The sequence below is a fragment of the Castor canadensis genome, chromosome 19, assembly GCF_047511655.1.
Source record: "Castor canadensis chromosome 19, mCasCan1.hap1v2, whole genome shotgun sequence".
NCBI lineage: Eukaryota > Metazoa > Chordata > Mammalia > Rodentia > Castoridae > Castor > Castor canadensis.
The window spans coordinates 3,644,549-3,666,311 of record NC_133404.1 but is presented as its reverse complement, the minus strand read 5'-3'; the positions used below and the strand labels follow the sequence as shown (position 1 = coordinate 3,666,311).

At 36.9% G+C, this 21,763-nt stretch overlaps 1 protein-coding gene across 2 annotated transcripts in view; it reads right to left on the bottom strand.

The window, feature by feature from the left end:
- Nucleotides 1-117: 117 nt before the first annotated feature.
- The window catches only part of Arih1 (ariadne RBR E3 ubiquitin protein ligase 1), a 106,290-nt gene continuing 84,644 nt past the window's right edge, over nucleotides 118-21,763 (bottom strand). For both annotated transcript variants that reach the window (XM_074061504.1, XM_074061505.1), the window contains 7 exons: nucleotides 19,646-19,688; nucleotides 19,082-19,153; nucleotides 16,108-16,238; nucleotides 12,051-12,108; nucleotides 5,609-5,869; nucleotides 4,575-4,687; nucleotides 118-3,495 (listed from right to left, as the gene is read on the bottom strand). In XM_074061504.1, coding sequence (XP_073917605.1) covers nucleotides 3,411-3,495; nucleotides 4,575-4,687; nucleotides 5,609-5,869; nucleotides 12,051-12,108; nucleotides 16,108-16,238; nucleotides 19,082-19,153; nucleotides 19,646-19,688 — 763 coding nt within the window. In that variant the 3' untranslated portion in view covers nucleotides 118-3,410. The remainder of the gene's footprint in view (nucleotides 3,496-4,574; nucleotides 4,688-5,608; nucleotides 5,870-12,050; nucleotides 12,109-16,107; nucleotides 16,239-19,081; nucleotides 19,154-19,645; nucleotides 19,689-21,763) is intronic.

Sequence of the window (21,763 nt, the reverse complement as noted above, 5' to 3'; positions counted from 1 at the left end):
TCTTGACATTTTATATTATGAAGTAGGAACAGTGAATAAGGCACACAATACAGGCTGTTAGCCACATAATGGCCATGTTTTTTCAACTATAAAAATAAACATAAGTAACTAATGGAATAACAAAATAAAAGTTTATTTTATTAGAATTAGGAATGTTCTTTCCCTCTGGGCAACCTGAACAGTCCAGTTACAATGAAAATCTAAGAACAGTTATTTCCACAGCACAGGATGCTCTATGCACAAAATTACAGGGTCAGGAGCACTGAAGTCAATTTACCGATCTGATTGTCTCACCAACCCGCCCCAGCCCATTCCCCAAGTGCCCTATACCAGGATTTACAGCTAAAAGGATTTAGGACATTAAGTCCTTTTCTCTCTTGTAGTAAATTTCAGTTCCTAATCATGGCTGAACCACATAATACCTTGCAAATTCAACCATTTCAAATCAGTCTTGGATCTGTTATCTATGTGTGTATGTATACACGTGTATTTAATGTTTATTTAAACACACATAAAACACATACAATCTGGATCGCAGCAAATTACACAGAATTTAAAGTCCAGTGATATTATATGCTACTTCATTTTACCACTATGGTATGTGTCCTGAACTCTGGATCAAGATTTTATTGTAAATCACTGCAAGTCCATCTGCTGCTCAATGGATTATTCAAATGAAGCATGCACTTTTCAAAAGCAAATGTAACTGACCTGAAGATGAGTGGGAGACCCTGATGCTGCTGTGATAAAGCCCTCTGATAGACTTTAGGCAGGTGAAATAGGGAAGCTGCCATATAATATGGCTTGCCTATCCCAGCTAGGGGCACTGAAGCTACTAACAAAAGCAATTAACTCCAGGAAGTCTGTCAAATATGAAGATTGCTGTTAAAAGCTTGGAAGTAGCAGAAAAGGCCAGTTTACTTGATCCATGCAAATTAGGGAATGCACCCACAACTGCAATTCCCTCGGGTCATTGGCCAACACTGGAAGTAGAAAGCATCTCTAAAAACCACTGTTCCTCCACTGGTAGGGGCTGACACTACCAAGTGCACTCACTGTTTCTGGATACTGTTGCAAGGGGAGCATGTGAAGAGGATTTATGACACTGGAACCTAGATACTGCAAAGTTAACCAGCAAATTCTTGTTTAAACACCATATACACAAAGCATTTTATGAGAGCCACACAGATCTATGTTACGACTCTGGTTGCTTTTCAAAGTTACCAGGGAAAGGAACTTACTCAAGATTTCTTAAAATAACAACAACAACAACAAAAAAAACCCAACTTTTTAGTTTTGATAAATGTCTTTTAAAGATTGATGCAGTTAGAGTAAAATAAAGTCAAATGGATGTTGGGGAAGAGAAATACAAGAAGCTGATAACAAGTTCAGATTTGCACCTGAGGTGGCAAGGGTAAGAAAAAGGGTACAGATAAAGTTGATCCTAAAGCAAAAAGTAGTTTAAGGAAGCAGCATAATATACTCAGCAAACATTCACTGATTTTTGATGGGAAGAGAACAGTTGCAAGTACATCTCATATAACAACCTTTTCTAAAAGGAAAAAGTAGGGTTGATTCAGCAAAGCCTAACTTAGGCAAAAGGCCAGAGGAAAGTGAGCCTACTTCCCAATGGAGTAATAAGATGTACAATGCAAGAGCAGACAAAGCTGCCTCACAAGTGGTAAACACTCCCTAGGCACAAGACAGTGAAAGGAAGACAAAGAGGTCCTCAGCCCAAACTGGTATTAAACAGTTATACTTCTTAATCTAGTTGCCTAGTTCACTCTGCACTCTTGTATAAAACTTGACAGATTTAGGGATGCTGACCTGTTGAAAAATACCACAGCCCGAATGGCCTAAACAGGTACATAGTTAATAAAACCACCACCACCCTTTACTTTTAACATAGCTTTTAGTAGAAATTTCATAAAAATGGACATCACAGCTAAAATGCATTATTAATCCTCCTATTTGCTGACAATAGAAAAGAAGCAAACTCAGTGATTTCTACTTAAATGCACTGGATGGGACTATCATGTTCTGGGGGAGTTTTGCCTTCAAACTGAACCCACTGCAACACACACAAGCAATTTCAGTATCCGCCATTTTAAATTCACAATCTGAGACTAAATGAATGGCTATTTATTTATATTTAAATCAACAACATTCTGATACCCTAACTTAGAGGTGAGATGAGCCATAACTAAAGTCTTAAAAGGCTCAAAGCAGCAATTAAGGGAAAACAAAACAGGAATGAAATTTGGAAATGCTAACTCTGGTTGTGATGGGGTGTATAGGAAGCCTATAGCTGTGTGCATGACATGGGTACACAGGGCTGGGGTAGAAGCATGAGGTCATGGAGGAGGAGGATTAGGTTGGAGACAGGTTCATTCATGAACTGGAGCTGCAGTCCGTACCGGTCACAGCATTTAGTTAGAACTTCACCTCCCTGTTCCTGATCAAGAGCTGGGAACTCCAGGCATGAGGCCCAAGGCCAGCAAAAGACACACCAAAGTCAGAAAGGGCAAAGTAACCTCAGGAAAGAGAAACTGAAGCACTCTAGTTAGGTCTTTCCGGGGGTGCTAAACAAACACACCTTTAATCCCAACCCCAACCCTGGAAAGATAAAGCCAACTGAAAGAAAATGCACAGCAAATAGACATAATCTTGAAGACTTTTAAAGAATAAATATTTTTGTAATTAAACATTATGCAAACACGTGCCACGCTTGCTTTGTCCATGCATATGCGCTATATACAATTCTGAAAAATACTGTGTTGTCCTCTTGCTTTAAAAGTCATATACAAAGTGTGCGTGCGTGTGTGTGTATGTGTGTGTGTGTGTGTTTTGTTTGTTTAATCCTCTTGCTGCCTACCCCTGTCCCCTTCCCAAGAATTTTCTTTACAAGGAGCTAATCATTCACTCTTGACTTTGGGGTATGAGAGAAAAGAGTGTCAGGCTGTGTGGGGGAGTATAGTTGTATGTGCAGGGGAGGAAGGGGAAGAGATTCTTTACCAAAGTACAACAAAATGGCTCGTTTGGACATGAAAAGCAGTGTCGAGGAGCTACTTGAAATTTTAACTGTACTACACTCAGGAAAAAGAAAAAAAAAAAGGAGTCAGCTTTGAGAATGAAGCTACGTTACAAGTTAAAGTTGGAGGGCTTTTAGTGTGCCTGTCACACTTTTGTTGGCGGCCTAGAATACTGTTGTACAATGGTTTATCTACCTTTTTTATTACAATATAATTTACTTAAACTTTCCATTAACAAAACAGAATTCTGGTACTACAGACCAGCGGTGTCAGAATAGGCTTAGTGCCTGCTTGTTTGTGTTTGTGTTTGTTTTGTTTTAATTGCATGAGCACTCTAGATGGTAAAGTTTTCAGAGTTCATTTTATGCAGGGCCATTCTCAGTCCTCAATGTACTCCCACAGATCTTTTTCATAGCCTTCATGCACATGCTGTAACAAAACCCTTCGTCGACTCTCACAGTATCTGTAATCAAAGAGAAAAAAAAAAAAAAAAAAAAACTTGTTGTCAGCCTCTGATAATAATAATTAAAGAGGCATTTACTTAATTTTTAAGGCACCCCTATAATTTATTCAGATTAGGAATCAAGCTCCTGCTTTTAATAGACGTATCTTCAGGTCTAGATGTACAGACACATCAAACTGCTCCTCGTGTTCTAATGTTTGTTTTTCTCCCTTCAAGGCTGAGATTGGAACCAAGCCCTGTGTCGTTAGGCAAGCACTTCTAGCACTGAGTGGCACCCCTGAAGCCACGATTTCCAGTCCTGGAAATTAATTTAGAGCTAGAAAGTGTTAGAAGTTCCATTCAGCCTTAGAAATCATGATTTGATCCCAGTTATGCAGATAAGTAAACAGTTTAAGAAACGAGCAGTTCAACAGGTTGTTTTATTCACATCTGTAAAATGCTTGTTAACTATAGAAGTACAACCAACGTAGGAGCTACAGCTGACAAAGGGCAGTTAAAATACTACAGGACTAAATCTCCAAGTCTTCCAAATACCCACTTTTCTACCACTATTAAAAAGATATTAGGATTCGTGGGGTACAAAAAACTTTGGGAGAAAGAGCTTCATTTTGAGGAATTGAACATTTTCCATCTTTAGTTTAAGAAGTGTTATATCCTGAAGTATCATCTACCCCTAGAGCAGAGTAAACCTCCCCTTAGAAATTAAAAAAAAAAAAAACTAATAAAAACTCTTAAAAAAATAAGCATCCCTAGCTGACCTTTCAAGAGCCACACACGGGTTCTCAGGACAACACCCCGTTCCCACCCCTCTCGTCCTAACGGCCACTTGTTCTTTTTCATCTTTTCCTTTTCTACAGAGTAGCAACTGAATAGTTAAAACTGAACTAAGTAAATCAGTACTGCTTCAGCAGTTCTCATTATCTGCCACTTGCTGCCTAATGGACAGAAGCAATCTGTGGGAAACAAGGCAGCAGTTGGGTTACTGAATGTTATATCCAGTTTCATCACACTTAGCTTCACCCCTAAAACATTCAAGACCACAGACAGAATTTTTTGCCCACCAGCTATTAAAGTCTCACCTGTACTTATCTTGTACTTTCTGCTTTATATCCTGCAGAGAATCTTGGGAAATATCTCGTTCAAGGTAGCCTGAAAGTACCTCTGTGGCATTCTCTAGATCTGCTTGGTTATTCTGCAAGAAAAAGGATACAGAGTAAATTCCAGCTTCAAAATTAAGCTGAAAGACAAACCATTTTAGCTGCTTGTTGACAATATACTGCTCTCAACAAGATACTACAAATTTTATAAGCAGCTTGACTACACCTGTAAAACTCTTTATAGCTTTCACCTTTAGCAACTTGCTCTATTTCAAAACAAATTTTAAAATGTAAAAAAAAAAAAATCTAAAGATTTACTCATTGCCTCTGGAAGACAATCCGAGTATCTTTTAGAATCCTCTACATCTGAGAGCTACTCCTTTGCTAAAAACTTTGAAATAATACAAACCTATTCTTCCACATCTGGCTGCAGCTAGCTCATGCATCTGTGTACACCCATTTAAACACTATGTACAAGATTAAAATCTTATCTCCTAACACAGCCAGTTCCTATTGTCATTTACTCTATACATATCAGTGTTTCATGCTTCAATTTTAAATGAGCATCTGTACTTGAAAAACTTTTACAACTACCAAAGTTAACCATTGTAGTAACTAACCACAGGTTAGTATTGCCTGAATAATTGCTTTTATTGAGAATGTACGATGTGCCAGTTACCGTGTAGCAATTTATATGGATTGTAATATCCTAGGAAAGTAATCCAATTTTAAAGTTTAATCTCCTTTAAAATAGAGAAATAAGAGTTCAAAAGTGGTAAAAGCAAGATTTAAATCTAGGGTTTATTTCAGAGCCTCACATTTAATCAATCATTACCAGGCTAGTCACATCAATTTGAAAGCAGTTTAGTGTAAGAAATAGAAATTTCACCAATCTTCCTGATAAAGCCACTATTCTTGCCCACATTTCCTGAGTAGATAAGAACGTTTAAAGACAAAGCAGAGTAGTTCTGTAACATTATGTAGATGTTTTTTCCCCATCCAGGAACTAGTCCTACCTCAAAGATAATGGACTGGTTATTCTTTTTGAGGTAGAAAGCGAAGACATAAGTGTACATGAGTGTGGCACGACACTGGCAGAGGACATCAACTGCTTTCTTCAGGAACTGCACCTCAATCCAGGACATATTGTGCTGTTGCATCTCCTCCATTTTCTGCTTCACCTGAGCATACAGTTTGTGCTCAAAGCGTAGACTCTGCATGTGGTTCATATAGCGGTTACAGTAGAACAGGTACCTCTGCAGGGCTGCCCTGGATCGCTGACCCATTAAGGAAAAAAAAAAAGGTCATATGACATATATAGTATACACAGAAGCTGATATCAAATTAATACATGATGAGATAAAAAAAGTTATCAAAAATAGGCAAGTATTGGTGAGGATATGGAGAAAAAGAAATTCTTATAATGGCTGGTAGGAATATGTATTACTACAGCCATTACGGAAAACATATGGAGGTCCTTCAGAAACCTTATGATCTAGCAATCCCACATGTAGGTATAAAGCTAAAAGAACTGAAAGCATTATGCTGAAGGTATATCTGCACTGCCATATTTATTGCAGCATTGTTCACAATAGCCAAAATATGGAATCGATCTGAGAATCCATCAATGAATGAATGAAAAGAAAATGTGGCATATATAAGCATGAACACTACGCCTTAAAAAAAAAAAAGGGAGGGGGACAATGAAGCATGAGCATGGAGTGTATTATGGTATGCATGGCCTAGAAAGACAAATACTGCATAATCTCACTAATATGTATAACCTGAAGAGGTTTAAGTAGAGAATAAAATGGTGTTACCACAGTGGGGAGGGGTGGGGAAGCTGTTCAAAGGTAAAGCCTCAGACAAGAGGACTAGGTTTTGAGACCTGTCGCACAGCATGAAAACTACAGTCAATGTGTTATATATTGCAAAATAATTAAGAGAATAAATTTCAAATGTCTCACCATAAAAAAACAATAGGTAAGCCAAGAGATAGTTATACTGATTTAATCATTTCACTGTATACATATGTCAAAACATTACAAAATGTAATGTACCCATAAGTGTACATAATTATGATTTGGCAACTAAATATAATAATTATATTTCCTGATGAAGCAGTACAGTAATTTAGACTAAAATCAGGAACACATTTATCCCTGGCTACTGTTACTGAATACTGCTCTTAGTACCCTTCTATACTTTCCAGTACAGCACCTATGAGTCCACTGCTATTGTCCAGTTTCTCAGTGTTCAATAGTCACAACCACAGTTAGTAACTCCCACATTGAACAGCGGTGATGAAGAACACTGTCATCATTACAAAACAGTTGTATTGGATAGCAATGTTCTATAGTATGCAATAAGATATAAAACAAGGCACAGACTGTGTGTGTGTGTGTTGCTTGTGGGTGAACCCAGGGCTTTGTGAAAGAGGTAAGTCCTCTATGACTGAGCTATAGACTCAGCCCTAGAAGCAGAAATATTTGTAAACAGAAAGCTATATAGAGGCAACCAGATTCCATAAACTAACATAACGTGACTGAAAATATACAGAGTGATCAAATAACTGTTCAAGTCCCTCTCTCTCCAACTGAGTCTGAATCTAAGCAAATGTAGAATTAATCACCACTTTCAGGAACTACAGTGACAGAAGCAGCTATTAAATGATACCATGCAGTTGCAATCACCAAAATCCATAAAGTGGGAAATTCTACAGAAGAAAAAGACTTAATTTCTTCAACAAGCAAGTGGCAAAAAAACAAGGGGAAAGGAAAAAGAAATCACAGAAAAAACTTGAAGAGATATCAATCAAATCCATTTATGGACCTGATTTGAACTAACTACAAAAACAAAACTTACTACATAATTGAGAACATCTGAACGCTGGACAGCTGATACCAACAATGCATTGTTTTATCTATTTTGTGGCACCGGGATTTGAACTCAGGGACTACACCTTGAGCCACTCCACTAGCCCAGTTTTTGCAAAGAGTTTTTTTGAGCCTCCTGGGTAGCTAGGACTACAGATGTGAGCCAACAGCACCCAGCTAATTGTTTTACTTTTTAATTTTTACTTCTCAGCCTTTCAGGTTAGGTCTTGTTATGTAGCCCAGGATATTCTCAAACTCAAAGCCTTTCTGAGCACAGGGATTACAGAGATGCCATACCATGCCATCTCCTAAAAATACACTGTTTTAAAGTATATGCACATATTTACCCACAAATAAGAATATAATAAGGGAGCACTGGAGAGGTGGCTGTGGAACAGCATGTGCTTGGCATGCATGAGGCACTGGGTTTAATCCCACACCCCTCTCCCCGCAAAATCCATAAATATAACAAAGACAGTAGATCATTTTCTGGCAATACACAGAATATTATCAAAGTATCTAGTTTAGATACTTTTTATACTATCCTATTATAAAAATAAATTCACCTACAACGGAGGGTGCAGCTCAAATGGAAGGGTGCTTGCATAGCAAGCTATGGATCTAAATTAAATCCCCAGTACCACCATCACCAAAAAATAATAATCATAATAATAGTTCATCTAGGATCTTTCATTATTCTATAAATAAATAGAGGTGACAGACTTTTAAAAGTAAGCCGGGCGGACTGGAGGTGTGGCTCAAGTGTTACCTGCCTTGTAAGCATGAGGATCAGAGTTCAAACCCCAGTTCCACCACCAAAAAAAAAAAAAAAAAAGTAAGCCTGACATTTCTACTAGCTGATATGCCAAAAATGATTACTGCTTGTTGAACATAACCTATTCAAAGGGTTTCTAACCATACACACATAGACAAGTTTCTTTTACTTTCACCACTCTTCTCTTTATGCTTTAAAGCTTACAAATAACACAAACACTACTTGACGCAATGGTTGCTTTGTTTTTTATTGGCTTAGAAATATTAATTCTGAATCACATGAGTAGTAAATCACACTATACAGTATAAAATACAACACCAAAACACGTCAATCAAACAAAACAAAACAACAAAAGCCACATTGTTTCTTCTCTGTTTTCAGATAGGGTCTCATTATATACCCCAGGTTGGCCTCAAATTCCAGATCCTCCAGTCTCAGCCTCTGGAATGCTGGGATTACAGACATGTGCCATTATGTACAGCAATGCCACATTATTTCAAGAGTCAGGGAGGTATCAAACTAATGCTTATGAACTGAATAAAATGTGCCAAGCTGAAAATACACAATTAGTCTCCTTGGCATTTTATCTTCCTCTAATGCACTAACGTCGGCAAGCTAGTCAAACTACCAAAACTGAATGGAAATTTACCACATTACAACATACGATGCTAGAGGACTTGATTTATTCTAACAATTCTGAAACCATTTATCACTAAACTCAATACTTTAATCTGAAATGAGAAATGCAATCAGTGACCTAAAAATATTTTGCAAAATACCCAAAACTAATTGCTAAGAACAGGGTTAGGGAAACTGGCCTGCCAGCCAAGTCCAGTTGCCATTGGTTTTTCTAAATACAGTTATTCTGGAACATTGTCATCTTGTTCATTTATTTAATCTATGGCTGCCTTGGCTCCACCAAGGGAGAGGCAGAGTTGAGTAATCACAACAGTGACCACAGAGTATACAAATATTATTTGGCCCTTCATAGAAAAAGTGCTGATCTCCCAGCACAGAAGAGAAAATTCAAATGTCTACCACAGAGAGCGCTGTGAAACTTTCTATAACACAAGCACATCTTTCTAAAGCACTCCAACTACAATCTAGGATCTTTGTGAACTGTGTGACAAACTTATACTACCTTTTAAGACTACAACTCCCAGTAAGCACTAGGTCAGAGTATGGGAATAGGAAAGATGAGAAGGCCAGTTAGACATGAGAGGGTGTGTTCCATTCATGAAGGAATGCTCCCATGAAATAAATGCTGTGATATGAAATCATTCCCTGTATTCCCACAGGATCAGAAGATTCTAGTTTAGTCCAACAGATGTGAATCAGGAAGAACAAAACATCCTCACTTCTAGAATCTAGAATGGCTTAAAAGCTATGCATAACAACACAACTTCTCTGGGTGTTATCTCAGAAAGGGATTCCACCAGCAACCAAATGAAGACCAGTTAAGGTCAGGGATTAAACCATATATGGGTTGTCCCTGCCAAAATTCCTGTTGAGGCTTATTGCTCCAGTGTAATGGCATGAAGTGGTAGGGTACTGAAGCAAACTAAGATAGGTGGTTAAACAGGTAGCCTGGCTAGCTCTAGCTAGACTAGTCTTCATTCAGGATAACTAGAAAACAAAAGTCAATCAAAGTAATTAGGAGAAATGTAAGTGCAACATAATAAAGAACATTTCCCTATGGGTTCAAAAGAATTATCAAACCCAGAAAAAATACAGGAAAATGTATGGTGCTGTTCTTCAGCAAGGTTTTTTTTTTAATCATGATTTCTTAGTCATAAAGAGAAGAAAAAAAAAAAACAAAGATAAAAAGAATCAAGGGCAAAATACAAGTTGGAAAAAGCATGACTCTCATTGTGTATCAAAATATATGGAGTGATGAATCGTAAATTGTAATCTGAGGTCTACTAGAGGGGTGTTGGAGTGGAGAGTACACTTGGACTTGCCTTGATCTCATGAGACCATACTATCTTTAAAGTGTTTAAATGTGCTAAAAAAACATAATAATATAAAGAAACAATACAAATACTCTAGTTCATCAGTTATACAGCCTCCTTAAAACTGAGAACCAAAACTTAACATCTGGTTATAAATTTGCAAAACTGCTAAGATGGGCACCAAGCAGTATTACTTTATGCCAGAAAGTTAAGTGGTAAGTGGAACAACAATCAAATTCTGGCCAGATCAAGTCAAGAGTAGGTTTGTAACTAGTCAAATACACAAAAATGGGAGAACAAGTATTACATAACACTTAGTACTATCTTAACACTAAATTTAAATTTAAAAAAGGAAAACCAGCAAGATAGCAGTCTAGCAAAAGCAATTTTATTTCAGCAGAGCACAAACCTGCCAAATTAATTAAATGTAATTTGAGTTTCACTGATTTCATCATTTTTTTAGGTTTAGTTGTAAAATTGTTTAAGTGTGATTGTTTTTTTTCCCTTTGCAGTGCCAGGGATTGAACCAAGGCCTTAGGAATGATAGGCAAACACTCTACCACAGAGCCACATCCCCAGTCCTGGATAGTTATTTAAAAATATAAGAATTTATAGCCTGGTTTTATGTTTATACTTATTGAGACTGTAACAAATATATTTAAATCAACATTGGAATTTGTGGGGAATTTTTTTGGCTTTTAAAAGGACCAAAATATTGTGAAAGACTAAAACACTCATCATTTATAATCATAAAACAAAAACACAGTACTTTTACTTCTACTAATATGACAGAGGAAGAGATATGTATATACAGTTTTGTATTTATGGCATTTGTTTACTAGAAATATATATGCAGTACTGGATTTGAACTCAGGCTCTTGCCCTTGTTAGGCAGGTGTCTACCACTTGAGCCATACCTCTAGCCCTTTTGGCTTTAGCTATTTTTTGAATAAGGTCTGCTGTTATTCCCAGGGCTGGCCTGGACAGCGATTCTCCTACTTGTGCTTCCTGAGCAGCTGGAATGACAGGTGTGCACCACCATATCCAACTTTAGTGGTTGAGACTATCTGCCTGGCCTTGAACAATGATTCCCCCACATCTAGCTTAGAATTTCTTTTTAAGACAGGGTCTCACTATGTAGCCCAGTCTGGACTTAAAATCTGCCATGTAGTCCAGGGTGGCCTTGAATTCTCTATCCTCCTGCTTCAGCCTCCCCAGTGCTGTGATTATAGGCATGTACCATCCAGCCTAGAAATAAATTTGAAGGAAATATTAAAAAGCAAAATACAAAGCAAAACAAAAAAACCCCAACTCACAACAAATGCAAATCATGTTTTAGATTGCATCTGAGTAGGCAAAACCATTTGATAAGAATATTTTGTTTTCATAGGAACTTCAATAAGAAATAAATAAATGAAGAACTATTAAAGTCCACAGTTGTACCATTATAATAGAATCACCAGGCTAAAAGGAACTGGAACTGTTGTAAAACCTAATTTACACCCACTGTCTGAATTGTTCTATAAAAGCAAGTGATTTCCCTGTCTCTTAACAGGGAATTTCCTAGCTGCTCACACAATGGGTTTCAAGGAATATTCTTGTGGCGGGTTGTGATGGCAATACTTAAGAGGCAGAGGCAGGAGAATCACAAGTTTGAGCCAGCCTGGGCTACACAGCAAGGTCCTGGCAAAAGCATTCTAGATAAGGATCTCTTTTAAATGTAAACAGATACCCAGTATTAATGGCATGACTTTCCATAAACCTTCCAGAATCGACAACTTCTGATAAATTACTCCCTAATAAATACACCATACGCGTTCCTATTCAACTGTTATTCTGTAATAAGTACACTTACCTCCTGTGCATCTCTTGCTGCCTTTGCATCATCCTCATTATAACGATTACAGTTGTACCTTAAATAAAATCAAGAGGATTCCATCATGCCATAAATCAATGAAAACCTAAACAATCACATCATTTAACCTGGCTTTAGAGATTATCTAGAACCAGCATTGTATTTTTTTCCTCTTCTATTTTTTTCTTTTTTTTTTATTGTTTTATTTTTTTCTTTTTTTTTTATTGTTTTATTTTTTTCTTTGTTGTCCATTGTATTTTAAAACATAAACTGAGATGTTAAAACACTTAGGGTTCCACTGACATAATGACAGTTAACAGGCTAAAGGGAACTGCAAGGGTTGTTGAATATATTTCTGTATCTTAAGTGCTTGAATCTTCTCTATAACACTAGGTCAGCTCTAAACAAAAAATTCCTCACCTCCTGAGGCAGATACAAATCAAATCAGCTCACCTGCAAGCATTAGAGAACATTTTTCTAGAACTTCCACTTATTGTTTGTAGTTTTAACTTCTAACTCAATTTCTAAAGAAAAAAGATAATCTCCTAGACCCATGGTTATTCAGGCCTTAATATTCCTAATTTTCCAGAGTTACTCACCTTATCTGCATCTTCATAAGCCAAACAGAGGCGATAATTGACAGACTACTCTGTAACAGATGCTGTGATATGTGCTCTACATGCTACTGTATTATTAAAATACAAAAAGGGAAGAAGGAAGGAACATGCCCAGAGTGGAGACGAGTAAGACTGACTGATTACTGTAAATGGTTCCTGTATTTCTTTTATGAGAGTCTATATTCAGGGGGGTGACTATTCATTTATCAAGTACTTACTATATACAGAGCATCTGCTAAACACCTTATTACATATGTATTATCCTCACTGGACAGCTGAGTTACATATTTAGAGAGAATAAGCAACATACATGAGGAGTTTCACAGGGAGTTAAACTTACACCTGTCTGCCAAATGAAGCTCATGCTCTTAACCAGTGAGCACATTACTAACATGCCTTTGCCATGTCTTCCGAAATCTCGACAGTGAACTTTTCATTTTAGATCTAAAGTTCTGAATTTAAAGTTTATTAAATTGAAGCTGCTGTTCTAGCTTAAGTTTTTCAGGATTTATGTGTTATGTTGCTAAGAACTGAACCCAGGGCCTCATGCTTACCAAGCAGGTGCTCTACCACTTGAGCCACTCCACCAGCCCTCTATCTTTAATGTTCCCCAAAATGTATATACAGTTTGTATATTGATTCAAACAAGTCACTAATGAAATTGACCAGGAAAGCAGTCTATACGTAATACATTTAGAAAGAGGGAGGGAGGAAGAGAAAGGAAGAGAGAAATAGAAGGTAGATGAGGGCAGGGAGGGGGAAGGAGGGAGGAAGGAAGAGAAAAGGAGGAAGGTTGGAAGGCTGGAAGAGGAAAGAAAGGAGGGAGGGAGGGAAGGAATAAGAGGGAAGGAAGGAAAGGGAGGGGGGGAAGGAGGAAGGAAGGGAAAAAAGGAGGGAGGGAAGCAGGGGATAATAACTTTCAGCAAGCTTTCAAAGTATTCCTAAGGAAGATACAAATCCATATGTATACCCAAGAATTAGTCAGTCAATCCACAAACATCCCTGCCTAGGCCACAAGTGAAATACCTTGCTGAAATCCAGAAAATATGCCCTAATCCAGCCTCCCAATGATACAGTTTGACCCTAGGATTTCATAACAGAAAAATTATGTGGTTCAGATGTAGTATGTGGAATCAAGTCATAAATTTTAGAAATCTAGGATTACATTTTATCTGCTTACAGTCTTTAATACTTCTCTATTTTCCATAATTATTCAATAGTCAACAACTAACCCCATCTTTAAGTTTTTAAAGTACCCCAGATAAGGTTCATCTGGGTGAGGAGATTCAATGTTAATCTCCCCCATCCTGGATTATGATTATGACCCTCCTGTGGCAGTAGATTCTTAACCTAGTCCAAGGATTGCTCCCTTTGACCTCTGTTCATCAGCTACTAACACCTCTTCCTCTCTTCCTCATAGTCATTATATCCTTACAAACTCTGTGCTTTTTCTAAAAATATAAAATAAAATTTATTAGTTTCATCCAATTCTGGGCTTCTTCATGCCAACATTATTAAGGGTTTTATGGCTAGGAAAGCAAACATTCAAGATGCATTTGTACTTTCATCTCAAATAGCTGAAAGTGCTACTTGGAATACAACTTTGATAATGAGAAGGCATTTTAAGACGTATATAAGAAAACAAAGCATGATTTACTTGCAATGTAACATGTCTAAGGCAAAACACAGCAGCACTTCTGACACCTGCTCCAAGTCATTATTCATTCTTTTAATCAGTCACTTGTAACTCTTTTCATGTTTCAGTAAGACTCACTTAAAATCTGAGTTGTCATTATACAAACATAAATATGTCTTTAAAAACTCTTCTTCCCTATCCTTTCTTGCAACCCCTTCAACTAGGTGTTTACAAAAGCACAGAGTAAACTTAATCTTTGGGAACACGACAATCCTCCAGTTTGCCTTCTTAAAATCTAGAGAACCTGTCCAGCTAACACACAAATAATTTTCCTCATCTCTGACAATGGTATAATTTCTTTACGTCAACTTAATCAGTTTTCACCCAGCTAAGAATTAATTTGAAAAGCAATCCCTATTAGTATTACTCTAATGCAAGTAATGAAAGTTCTAATGAAAGTAAAAGGAAAGACTTGTCTCTGTCTTAAGTTGCCATCTTCATCTTATCTTGAACCTGCAATCTCTTCCCTTCCTCATCTACTCTTTACAGAGTACCAGAATTATGAGATAATGTGTGTAAAGCACATAATACAGAGATTTCTCATCTAAGTAACAGCTATCCTTATGATGTTAAGCAAACTATTTTAGTCCCAGTTTTTCCTAAGTCTTTTCCAATTCCCCACAGCTTACCAGGGGCTACAGGACAGGAACGTAACACAATTAGTGAAGCGGGCCATATTACTACACTCAGAAACGTTTTACTTTTATCAGAAAATGTGCTAGTTTCCATTTTTCTCAAAACTCATCCACAGTCTAACTTGCATTTTCCCAAATAAGAAATATTCATGCAACAAAGGTATACATACTAAATAAAAAACAGCCAGCCCTTTATAACTGAGGGCTACTTATCAATGGATTCAACCCATCATTGATCAAAAATATCCAGAAAAGTAAAAGAAAAAAAGCATCTGTCCTGGACATTGTGTAGACTTTTCAGTCTAACTGTTTATAAAGCATTACATTGCTTTTAAGTATCTAGAGATGATGTGAATGAAGCACACAGGAGGATATGCACAATCGATATGCAAATACCACGCACTGTAAATAATGGAAGTAAGCACCCTTGATCATTGGTCTGTCTCTGCAGAGTCGTGGAACAACCCCTAGAGGATGCAAAGGAATGGCGCAGGCCTTGGGAAACCTTCCCATTTAGAAAGTGAAGGCCACCTAAAGGCTGCTCCCAGTTCCAGGTGATTGTTGTCAAGCAGGGTGCAGGACTGTTTCTAAGAAAAGCTATAGAAATAAGGATTTTTGATGAGCAAATTCCCAATTTTTAATGTACAGGACAAATTCTTATCCAATGACGTCTAAGGTAAGATAAACAATTCATCCACAGGTTGTATTTTACCAACAGACTTTAGTTTACAACTTTTGGCTAGAGAAACACACTAAACAATGTAAATCTGAAAATAAGTCATGTACTTTTCATTCAGCTCATTCTACTTTTGTTCATGGTGTTACTTTTGCCCACAACGTATTTCCTACTACTTTTTAAGAAGGAGGAAATCTCAGTATTCTTAAAAGCTCAGTTCAACAATTACCTCCTTTGCACAATATGCTTAACCGATCCTCCTCTGTTGATAACTGTATAGGATTGTTTCTCTTATGACACGGATCACACACTAATTCTTATTTGTTTAACTACCAAGTCAGATGGTGATTTCATTGAGATAGAAATGTTATTCATAATATGTGGTACACATCACATACTTATGTGAACATATCCTTCCATTCCCCAAACCTACCAGGCAGATCCATGTGGTTCCCAAGGGCCAAGACACACCCAGCAGAACTCTGCTTTACAGTTCTGGTTACGACAGACCATGTGATTACAACCGCCATCCTTCTCAATTGTGACATGGCATTTGGGACATTCCTATGAAAAGAAACTATAAAGTTGGTGTCAATGCTACACTAGGTTGTACTACTACCATTGAGGAGAAGCCAGTTCTAGATTTGGTTTACTCATTGTAGTTAATACATGTAAAGCACTTAGAACAGTGTCAAACATTTAATAAGTAGTATTAAAAATGAACCATTATCATTATTACTGGCTTTTAAGATACATGGAAATTTCAGGACTTTTTAAAAGTGGGGTTGAGGGGCAAAAACATCTTAAGCAGCTTTTTGAGACAGGTAGCTTAGGATGGCCTTGAACTCTTAATCCTCCTGCCTCTAGAATTAGAGGATGCTAGAATTGTAGCACTCTATAGAATTACAGGCGTGAAATACCATACCTGGCTTAAAGTAGGTTTTTTCTTCCCCCAGTGCTGGGGATTGAACGCCAGGGTCTTGTGCATACAAGACAACCAACTCTAACCCAAAGGTATATCCCTAGCCCTCCATTTTAACTAGTTTTAATCATACACACAGTTTTAGTTCTGTGGAGGGTAAGATATTGTTCATATAAATATAATATATTCTCCAGTGTCATCAATAGAGTGCTACCTATACTCCACACACTGTTTTCAGAGCTTTATATGCACCGACCCGTACACTATTCTTATTCCCATTTGTCAGATGAACAAACTATGGAGAAAAAAAGTTAATGAAGAACTAGTTCTAAGTCAACGGAACCTATAATCAAGCAATCTGACCTCCACAGTCAGGCAAGCAGGAAGTCAGGCCTCAATAGGTAAACACGTACCAAATCACTCAACTTTGTTTGGCCAAATATGTATGCTTGAAATTCTTTTCATTGTGGCCAATTAAAAGCTATGCTACCAAGATCATGTTGTCTTTCCAAATGCGAACCCTTTCTTCACGGGTTCAGTGGCTAATAAGCCAAAGCCACTGCCTTGCGAAATTATTATTATTATTATTATTTTTGGCTTCTGAACAATCCAGAAAAAAAAAAAAATCAACCTTACTCATTATATTCTTTTACAACTATAAATAATAAGCTACAGAGCTTGTATTTTTAGCTACATTTGCTGTATTTGAGTTTGATATCTATAACCCTACAAAAGGTCTATGCTATAATTATATAATTTGGCCTTTGTGAAAGAGACTGCACTGTCCATAAAGTACAGTAGTTTTAAATAGGCTAATATGGCAATTTTTATTGTATATTTTAAATCAATTTTTTGAAACTATTCACTTAAAAATTTTACACATTCCCAAAGAAGCATTTATTAGCCAAACAGTATTTAGTCCCCAAAATGTTAGCATATCATCAACCTACAAGTTGTTTAATGGAGCTAATGATAATAAATACAAACTTCAAGAGGAAACCTCTTCAGTTTCATTTTACAACAACAAAGTGACTGAGTTATTCACACTGACATTCTTCTCTGGTAAGCTACCTTCTAAAAAAACCAAACATATCAAAACCTATACTCCTCCCCATTCTAAACTTCTTAGGGGTAGGGTATTTGTAGATTTCTCAATCAAACAACTTAGTGAAAAGATAACCACCCTTTTCTAAATACAGTTTCACATGGCATATGAAAAGATCCTGGGACATTAATGAATCTTAGTGGTGAACGAATCTTCAAATTTCAAAACATGGTTGGGAAGGAAATTCTTTTAAAAGAGCAAAACAAGTAACTACTTTCTGACATTGCACTATACTTAGGCTTTCTGGAGTGATGGGAGTTATGTTTATAATGATGGTTGGATAGAGAGCACAAAAACACTAATTTCTACCATACACTTTTTTTTTTTTAAATTCAAGCATTTGTTTAATGGGACAGGATTCAATGACTACCAATACTTTCTAGCAGAAAGATATGCATACTCATATATGTAAGTATGTAAGATGGACATATTTAAAAGTGTTGACCAACCTTTAAACAGGGAAAAAAGATATAACTTACAGTGGTCAAACAACTCAGCATTCTGTAAAGCATCATCTTCACATGTGAAAGGCCATACTAAAAATGAATAGAATTACCGTATCCTTCAATACCTAAGTTGCTTTCTATATAGATAAGATAATGCTAAATTAAATATATGATGATGTTTATACCATTTACTATTAAGAAACTAGGTATAACTCAAATGCCTGTTTATGACTCAGAAGAAAGGTGCTGACAATTAATTTGCATTTGTAAGATATTGTTGAGTTGATAAAGTAGCTCATGGTGATAGCGAAACTGAATTTTGAAACTGACATTATTAGCTATTAATGTACTTCAAAACAAAAAACAAAGACTACACAATTACTCCAAAATTCCTATTTCTCATTGTGAAGAATCTTAAGTCATATTTTAGAAGTTTAACATGTAGCAGATTTGGAGAAATTGTTCTGTTAAGCCTAGTTCAGTTACATTATAAAAACCTAATAGTTACTCAGTCACTCTGCTCAAAATCCTGCCTCTACAGAATGATTCCTAACAAGTAAAACTCTGGAGATTTCAGGTAGGAAGGTAAATCAGCCTAAGAGAAACAAAGTAAGTGGAGTATACATTTGTACATATACATTTAAATAAGAAAAGGAAGTCAAGAACAAACCCTAGCCTGGAAAAATGAGCAGCTCGTTCTACAGCAAACTGTTGTTTTTGCAGTGAAAGAAACCTAAAGCAGAGCACATTGCACACTGCAGTATAGTACTAAACACTGCAAGACAAAATCCATAAAGGAAAGAAATTAATAGACAATCATTGTGGGGACAAACAGGTGTGATCAGGTACAGGCCTAGGCAAACTGTGCCTGTGCTAAGCTGGTGCACCTCCGTATCAGTTCCATTACCAATAGTTGCTGAAGAAAAACACCAACCTTTGTGTTGGCTGCAATCCAATTGGAGGTTTCACTGTCATCATCACATTTTTTAATCCACTTCTTTAACCACTGTTTGAAAACAACAACTGTTAAAATTTAACAAAAGGCCTTAAATGATAGCAAATTACTTCAGCACTTAAATACGGTCAAACTTTTAAATATGAAAGCAAAAATAGATTATCACTAGGTTTACTTCCTCTTGAACCAGGAAAATATTGTAGCTGTAATACCTAGTGTACAAAATCAATCAAGATCTCCTCTGGCTGAAGCTGAGTGGGGGGAGTCTAGCTAACTACTTAAAGAAAAGTCAGGCTACATGTGTATTTCTCCACTGACAGAGTCTACCAAGAGTTACTTAACCACTTCTATCCTAAGGATAACCAGGAGCTGACACCCTAAGGAATGTGCCTTGAGCTCCTGCAGGGTTCACCTGAAATTAAAAGGGCAAAACAAAATCTTCTATTTACTAACAAATAGCAAAGTCATCAGCTGTTACTTTCTACCAAGATTTCAGTAAAAATTCACCATTACATAGTTCAAAACTGAACATGCCAAACTCACCTTACATTTAACAGGATCATGCCAATTTTCTCCACAGTTAAAGCTGTCAAGTGACACAAAGAGTTAAAACAATTAAGTCCTACCTACTATAAATAAGTAAACAAACACATTTCATGCTTTCTAGTTCTGCAGTACTGTCACGAGTTTCTAGCAATGGGTAAATACAAGGGGAGGGACTGTGTGTCTTCTTTTACAGCGAAGAACTTAGAATTCTGGGTGTGTTTGGACTAGCATGTTGCAGGTGCTCAAAACATGTGCAATGAAGAATGATTACAAAAGCACGAAGCTTTGTATTGATGACTTCACAATAACTGTTGCTAGAATGTCTCAGATTCCCTTGAGAAGTTTCAACTAATGTTTCATCAATGAGAATTCTATCTTTAAGTAATTGTCTGACTTTGTAAGTAGTTACTTAATTTTAAGTAATTCCGTAACTTTAGTTTACACAGTAAACAATGTATGGGAAGAAGACAGGGACATCTGGGTATAATTTACACAGATCAACCTCAGCCCTGGAGAGAAATGGTATTGTCCAATTAAAAAAAAAAAAGACTAAATATTCTCTAAGTATATGTATTAACTAATAATGCATTTGTTTTTTACATTTAAGGCATAGGCATTTATTTAAAGAGGCACAAATTAAGACTAAACACAAATGATTATGAAAACCGGAGGTGAAATGACTGATTAATGGGGTTTTCAAATAATTTAAGAATGCCAAAACATTACTTTTGCAAAACACAGGAAGAAAGTCCTACCAATGTACACAGCAGGTTCCATTTTCTAACAAAAACAGTATTTGATTACATAGGAATTCATTATTATTTATACTTTATATTAGAAATGTTTCATATCACAAAGCACATTTGAGGAGGCCAGGTACACAGGCTCATGCTTGTCATCCAGCTATACAGGAGGTGTGAACAGGAGGATCTCAGTCTAGGCCAGTCCTGGCAAAAATGGGAGGTCCTATTTGAAAAATAACAAAAGCAAGAAGAACTGTAGGCATGGCTAAAACAGTAGAGAGCCTAGGGACCATCAGGACCAGAATTCAAACCCCAATACCACCCACCGTCCTAAAAATTCAAAGGAGGCATGGAACCAAGACTCAATCTTCTCATTACAGAGCAAACTCTGAAACAATAATACACAATTAACTTTTATCAAAATAGCATGTATTTTATATGCTTTAATCTCTTGAGTTTACCTTTGTTTGTTGTTGTTTGTTTGAGAAAGGGGCTCACTATGTAGTCCAGGCTGGCCTAGAACTCACTATGCAGTTCAGGTTGGCCTTGAACTTGAAATCAACCTGACTCAGATTTCTGAGTGCTAGGATTACACGCATGTACCACCACACCCGTATTTTATGTGCTCTTTTTGAGAATACATATTATTAATGATAAATAAATTTAATTCTATAGCTGTTTGAGGAAAAAAAACCAGGAAGATATGAATACCAATAAAATATCCATTTTCTAGTTCTGAGACTCCTTGGTTAGACCGGCTTTTCACTCCTGAAGGTCCTTAAAGGAATGGAAGATCAAAAGTTCTTGCTATGTTCTGAATGTTTCTGTTGCCACCCACCCCCCCCATTACAATACTGAAACCTAATCACAAAGGGGTCTTTGGGCAGTGATTATATCATGAGGACTGCCCTACTGAAGGGGATTCAAGCTATTATAAAGGAAGCCCCAAAGATATGTCTTGTTCCTTCCCCCATGAAGTTCAAGAAGGTGCCACCTATGAATCAAAAAAGTGGGCTCTCACTGCACAACTAACTTACTAGCACCGTGATCTGGAAATTCTCTGTTGACAAAATAGAAGCCATCCAGTTTATTATAGTGTTTATAGACTAAGAAAATTTGTACTGAGGAGTGGTAGTGCTATTTTAAGAAAACCAAAAATGTGGAAGCTGATCTGGAGCTGGACAATAGGTAGAGTTTAGACATGCATGCGAGAAAAAGCCTACATAACAATAAACTATTGAGGGTGATTTTGGTGAAGGCACATAAAGAAGTGTAGGTAAAGCCTCAATCACCTTACAGTGTATCAAAGTGGTCATGCAGAGAATCAATGTTGGGAGAAATATGGTCAGTAAAGGTCATTGTGATGAGGTTT